The sequence below is a fragment of the Protomyctophum parallelum genome, assembly GCF_964188405.1.
Source record: "Protomyctophum parallelum genome assembly, chromosome: 5".
Lineage (NCBI taxonomy): Eukaryota > Metazoa > Chordata > Actinopteri > Myctophiformes > Myctophidae > Protomyctophum > Protomyctophum parallelum.
Window position 1 is genome coordinate 38,179,876 of NC_139702.1, and position 10,313 is coordinate 38,190,188.

General features: G+C 39.3%; 1 protein-coding gene across 2 annotated transcripts; it reads left to right on the forward strand.

Annotated features, from left to right (window-relative positions):
- The first annotated feature begins 106 nt into the window (after positions 1-106).
- On the forward strand, positions 107-10,159 carry poll (polymerase (DNA directed), lambda). Of its 2 annotated transcripts, XM_083764275.1 has the most exons (10): positions 107-166; positions 351-488; positions 2,311-2,358; positions 2,455-2,608; positions 3,273-3,402; positions 5,503-5,835; positions 7,015-7,188; positions 7,924-8,052; positions 8,203-8,371; positions 9,326-10,159. In XM_083764275.1, exons 2-10 carry the CDS (start codon positions 368-370, stop codon positions 9,685-9,687), a joined length of 1,620 nt encoding a protein of 539 aa, XP_083620401.1. In that variant the 5' UTR covers positions 107-166; positions 351-367; the 3' UTR covers positions 9,688-10,159. The 2 variants fall into 2 exon arrangements, with proteins under 2 accessions (XP_083620401.1, XP_083620400.1); XM_083764274.1 differs by having other exon boundaries at positions 108-166; positions 2,311-2,608.
- The last annotated feature ends 154 nt before the right edge of the window (positions 10,160-10,313 follow it).

Below are 10,313 nucleotides of genomic sequence, written 5' to 3' on the forward strand. Positions count from 1 at the left end.
AAAAATCATGTGTTGCGGAAGTACGGTTCGGTAATCATGTGACAAAACCATAGGACAAAGTGAGTAAGTGACCAAAGGGTGGCAGTGTCGTACACACTTACACATCCGCAAAAAGGAAGGAGGAAGAAGAATAACGTCCAACTCTTGTGTTGTGGTTCAAAACTGGGTGAGAGAGAAGAAATATCACATTATTAAGTATTAGATTTCGTGTGCAACTTACTTAGCCCGAAAAGACATTCATATCTCCAATCCGGCGTGATACTAGCATGTGCATGTTCTAATCTGTATAGGTAAAAGTACAAATTAGCTAGCTAGCTGTTTTTAAACCCATGGGTTGATTTCGCATACAGGGCTTCTCTTTGACGAAATGGAGCCTCGCCATGGTGGGATCATGAAAGCTTTCCCAAAGGTTAAGAGAGCCATGCCGCTAGAGAGGAAGGACGCACCCCCAGCGAAGAGGAAATCTGATGAAACAAGTCATGTCGCAGGTTGAACTCACTCACGTCTCACTCTCTGCACGAGCGTGTGTGTGTGTGTGTGTGGGTGTGTGTGTGTGTGTGTGTGTGTGTGTGTGTGGCGTGCGCGTGTGTGTCGAGATCGAGGGTGGTGCAGAGCAGAGTAGAACTATATCCCTAAATTCTAATGGCTGTGATTATATTATTACATTGATTTTTTCATGTATTACATACACAGGCCTACTTAAGTTGGTATACGTGTGTGTGTGTGTGTGTGTGTGTGTGTGTGTGTGTGTGTGTGTGTGTGTGTGTGTGTGTGCGCGCGCGCGTGTGTGTGTCGCAATGGTAAAAATAATAATGTTAATAGCCTACCTAGATGTTGATGCTGACAAGTAATAACAGAACTTAATAGCACATCACAGATCACACAAACAGCATTTATTTTCCCTGGGTGATGATCCTGCTGTGTGCTGATTGTTCAGCTCCAGCAGTCCCCTAGTGTGACTGTTGAACTGTCACTGTGTGTGACCTTGCTGCTTTAGGGAATAGGGGCTCATCATTTTAAACATAGTCGGTCAAATTCACAGCTGAAGAGACACTGGAGTTCTGGGTGTGATGGAAAAAGGGTAACTTTCAACAGTGCATGGAATGTTGAATGTCCATGTTTTCATCCAGATTCTGTTCTGTTGTTAGGCCCAAACTAGTCTCAATTTGATTTTAATAATGGGAGCACATTGATCAAATTGATTCGAAATCGAATTTCCGATCTGCTTGTACCAGTAAAACGCCTGAGGGCGAGGTCGTCGCCCCAAAGTGCGAGGTCGCATGCATGCATCCGCCTGGGTGACAGCAGACTGCTGGGCGAGCGCTGGCATGGGGGTGCCAGATCAACATATGGAATGAATTCTGTACTGGCCATATATGGAGCGTGTCTTGAGTGTACAGAGTTTGATGAGGTCAGATATGGTCAACATATGGAATGTCAGAACAGGTCAGCTCCATATATGGAGATCTAAGGGTGGCAGTGTGGGCAGTGTCTTGAGTGTACAGGGTTTGATGAGGGCCTTAATTTTCGGGCCTGTTGAAAACTCTAGTTTTCCCAGGCTGCCGGGCGTGGTTGCACTAATTACTTTGGGGCAGGCTCGTCTATAGACAAGCGAGATTTCTGAAAAAAGGGAATGTTAGAGGCATTTTGGGGTAAAAGTGGGGAACCAGACTATTTAACATAATTCAAGCTATGGTGCTGAATCTCACAAACGTGGAAAAAACAAGGCTATGGTTATGTCATAAACAAATAATCTCCTGGCATTCATTGTTGCCTCAGTATCCAACCTATCAGCTCAAGCCAAAGGTGAGGCCTGAGGAAGCCTGACGATGAATGTTAAACGGATTGTGACATTAAAAAAAAGGTTTTGGAATTGTTCTTGTTTTTTTAGGTTTTCTAATCTCAATTGCACCCAAAAAACATGAACTTTTAACATTCGGTAGATTTTCTGTGATCTGGGGTTTTCTGGCTAAACAGGTGCTCTGATTTGCCGGCAGTAAGTGACATCACTTACTGCAAATCCCATATATGTCAATGGGATTTGCCAGCAGATGTCACTGTTTCACTGTGTTGCCTGTTTTCATTGTAGCTCAAAAGGCCCAAAAAACCCCAAAGAAAACTTCAGACCACAGAAAATCCACTGAATGTTCAAAGTTCAGGTTTTTTGGGTGTAATTGAGGTCATAAAACCTAAAATAAAAATAAATGAAAATGAATGTCATAAAACCTTTAAGGTGCAACGTTGAATGCCTTGGTTTATATAAGTGCACTTTCCTGCCCCTTAACAACACTTTCCTCTCTTTCATCACAGGGGATGTTTTCAGTGGTGTGTCAGTGTATATCCTCCCTGCTGGCATAGGTAATGCCAGATGCCAAATCTTTCAAAGACAAATCCACCAGAATGGAGGACAGACTGAAAGTTTGCTCTCTTCTAGTGTTACTCATGTAATTGTAGATGACAGTATGGACTGTGACAGGGCTCTCCGCCTTCTGAAGTGGGATAAGATGCCACCTGCTGTTCATCTGGTAAAGTGCACCTGGCTGAGTTCATGCATCACAGAGAAACAACTGCTTGATGTAGCTGACTACAGTCTAATCTCTCCAGATCGGTCAGTGTGCCAAGACTGCTGCTATAACATGCTAATGCTACTAGTGGTGTTTAACTTTTTATTATCATTGTTTCCATCCCTTTAGACATAGAATGGGGTAGCACTGATGCTATAAAACAAGTCATTCAAAATTTTAACCACTTGAACCCTATGAAAGGAATAGAATACACCTGCACACTGCACACAGTCCTTCCGGACCTTCTTCAGGCATCGCGTTGCATTATTAAAAAGAAAATACTCATGTACCAAGCAAATACACAGTGTGCGGGTGTATTCTATTCCTTTCATTGATGTCCACTGGCCTACGCACCTGTGCATACGCCTGATTTCTAGGTGTGCGAATGTTTTTTCCTACAACCACTTGAACCATAATATCCCTATTCTGGGCTGAACATTGCAAAAACAAGCTCACAGCACAATGTGTTGTGAGCTTGTAGACGGCTATTTACAGCAAAGATATTTGGCGTAAAGGGGGAAAAATTGTGAGATTGGAAAGGAGTTAAATATATAGAATTAATTAATAATTAAGCAAGATGTGAACTGGCACATAACAATTACTGAGCAAAATGACTGATTGTTATTGAGGAAAACCGAGATTGGATTGGGATGATTATGATACTATGCTGTAATTTCAGTGTGTAAAATCTCATACCTGATCTATTAGGGATTACTGTGAAACTGAAACACACCAAGAAGATTTAAAAGAAGACTTGTCCAGCGTCTTTCCTGCTACACAGGACACCGTAGTAGAGCCACTGTTGGATCAAGAAAAACAAGAGGAAAGCACAAAAATGGTATTTTCATGTTATATGAAAGGAGATTTAGGAATGGAGATTTTATGGTATGTGAATATAGTTATCGTACAGGCTAGCACCACAACTTTAATTATTTTCCTATCACAGCTTATTCATTAATCTTCATCTCTATCTGAATGCTAAGTTTGATGCTGTGTATTTGTATTACTTGGGAACGAGTTATGCAATGACTGTTGCTCTTGTTACTTGCGCAAGCAGAGCGCGCAAGTAATGTGGTCGGCCTGTCTCATTTGTCGTGACAGCTGTTCCGCCATTTGAGGCTTACGCAGAAAAACATCAAATCTGTGCCCGTATTGCTGGACCAATGATGACGAAATGACCATATTTCTTACGTCATCATTTAGAGCTAGTCATACACGTATTTCTTACGTCATCATTTAGAGCTAGTCATACACATACGTGTATGACTAGCTCTAAATGATGACGTAAGAAATATGGTCATTTCGTCATCATTGGTCCAGCAATACGGGCACAGATTTGATGTTTTTCTGCGTAAGCCTCAAATGGCGGAACAGCTGTCACGGTTTTTGGACCAAAGTGACCACAGAATACCGCTAATCAACTTACAACTACACACTTTATACAGTATAGAGTATATATATATAATATGGTCATTTCGTCATCATTGGTCCAGCAATACGGGCACAGATTTGATGTATGACTAGCTCTAAATGATGACGTAAGAAATACGTGTATGACTAGCTCTAAATGATGACGTAAGAAATATGGTCATTTCGTCATCATTGGTCCAGCAATACGGGCACAGATTTGATGTTTTTCTGCGTAAGCCTCAAATGGCGGAACAGCTGTCACGGTTTTTGAACCAAAGTGACCACAGAATACCGCTAATCAACTTACAACTACACACTTTATACAGTATAGAGTATATATGTATGTATATATAGTATATGCCTATATACTATATATATATATACTATATATATTTCTTACGTCATCATACGTATACTATATACATAATCAATAAAAAATAAAATACCAAATTGTGCCTGATCTGCTGGGACCAGAGTACGTGGTGTGTATGTGTATGACTAGCTCTGTCATACGTTCTACTTTATGTACTTTACTTATGTACAGATCACCTAAAACAGACCTTTCAAAATTAAACACATTTCTCGAAAACATGGTAAAGTATATATCATCTCCGACTTCTGCAATTTTGATAATAGGAGATTTCAATGAAGACCATAATACTGAGATAGAAAGAAGTATAAAGACCTACATGTCAAAATTAGGCTTTAAACAATTAAATACAAATCCAACTACAGATTACGGAAATATTTTAGATCATGTATATTTTAACAAATGTGAAAGTATTAGTATAGAAATTGAAGTTAGAGACACATATTACTCTGATCATGATTTAGTATTAATATCACTATAGTCCAACATGAAATAGATTTAAAATTAAAATAAAAATTTTAATTCAGTTTATATACTTTTTTTTATAGGTGTTTACATGCATAAAGTAGATAGGTAGTAAATAGTTACACCTAATAATTACACATTTCAAATGTTCCTTCACAGAGATATTGAGATTCCACCGTTTACAGAAAAAGTATACTGTATAACATATTTTAATTCAGTTTATATACCTTTTTTTTCCAACACATATAAATGATTTATTTGTCTCTGAAAAACAAAAAAGGGATCCAGAATATATCTACAACAATAAAACAGTATTTCTTATATAGATAGAAACTAGAATCATACTTAATACTAAATGTTTACATGTATAGTAGGTAGCAAATAATTACATCTAAACATTAATCATTTCAAACGTTCGTTCACATAGATACTGAGATTTGACAGTTTACAGCGGGCGAAAACATTACATGCGCGCTCTGCTTGCGCACTAGTTGGCCATTTATGGCCTACTAGTGTGTAACAAGCAAGTATGCACTCGACAGAGTGCAGTTCTAGTTGAACCTGTTGTCAGAGACAGTATAGAGTGCGGAACGTATCACACACATACATACACAGAGATTCTGTGAATTTATAGATAGATTAAGCACTCACTGTGAATGTAATTCGCTCTACTGCTCCTCATTTGTGCATTAGGACTCAGACAACAAAGAGGAGTTGAGAGAAAAAGACGGGGTCTCACAGGGTGATTTGATTGCACTGATGACTGGCAAGCACCCCAAAGAGGAGACCTCTGGATCCAGTCACGAGCCCAGTCCAAGCACTGGACAACAGACCCTTGTGTCGAGCAAGTGGGTCTGTTCCCAGTCCTCTGAGTCCAAAAACAATAACTACAACAAGAACATCACAGATAAATTAGAAGTACTGGCCAAAGCTTACACACACCAAGGGGACAAGTGGAGGGCGCTGAGCTACTCCAAAGCTGTCAGTGCACTCAAGAGTTACCACAAGCCTATCACTTCATATCAGGTAACCTCATTTACTGAAGTTATCTCATGATTTATTGTTGATGTCTATTTGTTACGTAGTCGCATTATAGCACTTTAAACCCCATCAAGTCACTTACTAGGTTTATAAACTAGACTAGAGGGTCAAATGTTTTAATAGGGAAGCCAAACTACTCAAGCAAATACCAGTAATTCAATGTTTTCTTTGGTAATTTAACCTACATGTCAAATGTTAGATGTCTCCCTCAAAATGAGAAAGTAAATACTCTTGATCTGTGATGTCATCAAGTGTACAGCTTGGAAATATTTGATACACATTTAATAAGTTCATGACTTTATGGACTGGATTATCATATCTGAATATACAAGGTCATAATACGGGTGGGCAATATGGACAAAATAAAATATCGGCCCAGGCGGTGGCGTAACCGTCTGGGCACCCGACTGGTAATCCAGTCGCAGTGTGCCGCGGGTTCGACTCCCGAGCCCGACACGGCCTTTACTGCATGTCTTCCCCCATCTCTCTCCCGTTTCCTGTCAGCCTACTGTCTGTCCCTTCAAAAAACTAATAAAAGGCGTAAGCCGCAAAAAAATATCTTTAAAAAAAAATTAAAAAAATATATCAATTTACTCTATATTGATATTGTGATATATCAAATTTATTTTTTAATTTTTCAAAAAAGAAAAGCTATTTTTGACAACAAAGAGTAAGTATAAAATAAGAGAACACTTGGCATATATACCAGTCTCATAGCATGCCTAACCCTAAGCAAACAATATCTCATACAGTAGTGACCTTTTGCTTTCGCTGGCCATGGGAGATTGAATGAGCAAAACTGAGATTTCTTAAATGGTGCATTTATATTGTGCCGCTTTACAGAGATTACATTCACAGTTCACACACATTCACACACCGATGCCGAAGGAAACCATGCAAGGCACCAACCTGCACATTGGGAGCAATTAGGGGTTCTTGCTCAAGGACACTTCGACACTAACTCTGGGGGAGCCCGGTTCGAACTGGGAACTGCAAACTGGGAACCTTGCAGTTCCCATCCGGTCACTCTACCCCTCAACCACTCTTAGAGCTACAGTAGGATAAGGATATGATGTTATATCGTTTCTACAATCATACGATATATCATATGATTGTTGAAACGCCATGCAATCCTTTAACGGCTACCTATTCCTTTTGTTGCAGGAGGCTTGTCAAATCCCAGGGATTGGGAAGAAAATGGCTGACAAAATTGACGAGATCATGGAGAGTGGTCATCTCCGTAAAATAGATCACATTGGGGAAGCTGTGCCCATTCTAGAACTTTTCACAAATATCTGGGGTGCAGGAGCTAAGACTGCAGAGTTATGGTATCGACAGGTAAGCCATCCATGCAAACACAGATTATTTGTACATTTGCGTAGTTCACCATGGGCACTGTTGGAGGTGTGACAGGCCTAATGCTGCATTCACATGGGATCAGGCAAAAGTCAGACAAAAGTGTGTAACACAAACATTGAAGACAAGAGTGAGGACGCAATTTGTGATTGGCAGGCATGATTGGGTGGGGGATGTGCCACTGCCATTGGTTGAGAATGAGATGATGACTTATGATGTGTGAGTGCCCCTCACTTCACACGGGTGTGATTTTTAATAACACCGTGAATAAGTCATTATGCATTTCCTATTCCTAGTGCAGTTAGACTGTTTTTCTTTACAAAAAGAAAAAAGGTTATGGTGTGAATATTTTGTATACATTTTACTCATCAGAACCTTCAACATTGCAGTGATTTAAAAAATGGCCATATTGGGGTGCCTTTGGAGTTGTTCTTGGCTAGTTAGAATTGTATTAAAACCTGCAATGACTAGGCAAGCATAATACACTGTTGGTTATTATTTTCCAAAGGAATCAACAGGAATGGTTGAATAGAAGAAATCAATTGGAATACTTTATTATATTCTTCCTTGAGTGTTTAATTAAAACACCTTGCTGCTGCCAATAACATTTTCATCCAATATTGTTTTTGTAATTTTTAAAGATGCATATAGATTATTACATGATTATTACACACCTGAAGTATAAAATGAGAGGGAAATTGCATTTGATTTTGTTAGGGATTTCGGACATTAGAAGATATCCGCACAAAAGCTAACCTGACCAGTACTCAGAAGATTGGACTCAAGCATTATGATGATCTTCTACATCGGATGCCCAGGGAAGAAGCAGCCTCCATTGAGAAAGTGGTAATGTATCTCTGTTTTCTTAAGACCAATAGGGGCTATATGTTTTACACACCGTAAGAGAAGCTAGACTGCCTTCAAGTCAATTGTGAAAGAAAGGAGGTCATATTTATTACCTTATTGTTGTTGTATGCTCTTCATTTGGATCTGCAGGTAAGGGATGCTGCCCTGGCCATAGACCCAGGGCTGTTGGCCATGGCATGTGGTTCGTACCGCCGGGTGAAGGCAACATGTGGAGATGTCGATGTCCTCATCACTCATCCTGATGGCAAAACCCACAAGGGGATCTTCAGTAAAGTGCTACATACTCTGCATCATAGTGGTACGCTATATTTTATTATCCAAAAACCAGAAATGTTATGCAAGTAAGTACATTTTATTTATAGAGCACATTTCACAGACATAAGAGTCACACAGTGCTTCACAACAATAAAAGCAAAACATGTCAACAATAAAGCAAGGAGACAGAAAACAGAAAAATCAGCACTGGTGAAAATCGAGAAATCAATACAGGACTATGTTACAAAGGCCTGTCTGAAAAGGTGGGTCTTTAAAAGTTTTTTTTTTTACTTTTAATGGAGTATGGTGGGCTCAGAAATCCAAATGTGTGTCATGAAGGTCCTCTTTTGTAGTGAACACAAAGTTGCAACAAAATAAATCAATTCAATTCAACATTGTTCCAAACTTCCACCCTCAGCAAGCTATTTTTGCGGCAACGAAAACTCCCACAGCTCCTACAGGCTGGGGCGGTGTCTGTCAGTGAGCAATCTGAGAACCCATCATCAAAAAATAAAAGGATAATTATCTACTCTTATTTACAGTATATAACATTGTAATTCAATGATTTAATGGTGTAGGCGTCGCTTGTCATCGTACCAAAACCTAACTTCAATTAATCAACTCACGGAAGACAGTTGACTGGCCCTTGAGTAGGCAGGCTACTCGCTGCTATGTTATTATTATTATTATTATTATATCGTAACATAATGATATATCATTGACGTAAATGCCGTTATATCAACAAGGATAGTATGATTAAGAAAAGGTTAAGCTTATGTCTTTTGCAATGCAACACATTGAGCTTGTAGGTCTGCTATTTTCAAAAGATTTTCATACATTTGAAAAGTACTTTAAGTACATTTTTATGTCAATACTTTTGTACTTTTGAGTATTTCTATATTGCAGTATTGATACTTTTGAGAACATTTGAGTAATTTTTCCACCGCTGGAGTTTCTAAAGCTAAAACAGAAACACACTTTCATTGATTTTACACAGGATTTCTGACAGATGACCTGGTGGGTTATGAAGAGAATGGAGAACAGAAGAAGTACATGGGTGTGTGCCGTCTGCCAGGACCTGACCGCCGCCATCGCAGGATTGACATTATCGTGGTGCCCTACAACGAGTTTGCCTGTTCGCTCATGTATTTTACCGGTTCGGCACACTTCAATCGCTCTATGAGGGCCCTGGCGAAGACGAAATCTATGAGCCTCTCAGAGCACTCGCTGAACAAGGATGTGGTGCGTCAAGGTAGTTTCAAGACTTATAATGGCACTCCACTTCCTACACTAACAGAGAAGGATGTTTTTAGTCTTTTGGGCGTACCATTCCGGGAACCTCATGAAAGGGACTGGTGATTTCACACTTGTAGTGTGTAGTTATGGAAATGATTTTGTGAAAATTTGTGATTGCGCCAAAATGGCGGTTTTCAAAGTTTGAGGTGTGACTGTTTAATTGATTTGTATACTTTATTAACAGTTGGCAGATTGGTACATAGGTACGGTTTACAAAGATTTTTAAAAGGATAACACAAAAAGCCCTGGGGGCCCGTTTCCATTGTGGTCCTTTCACAACAGGACCACAATGGTCCTGATTTGCACAACAATGATTTATCTAAACGTTAGGCTAAATCCATCTTTGCTTACTTCTCTCTTAAGTAAGTGTGTGTGTGTGTGTGTGTGTGTGTGTGTGTGTGTGTGTGTGTGTGGTCTTTTGATGATTTTGAAACCTGTGTAAGAACATCCATGTGTGCTTACTACTCAATACATGATTTTAGACTTTAACTTGAACAATAATATTGTTTTTTTTTTTTAAACGGGCATCATGATAATAAACAAACACTATGCGTGTGACCGCCAATCTCTTCATTTCATCAATCCTATACTGTTCTGGATTACTTTTTTTTTTTTACTTGATTGCATCATGTCACGTCAGATGTTGACAATAGTTTGATAACGTTTTCATTTAGTTACAACTTTGAGTA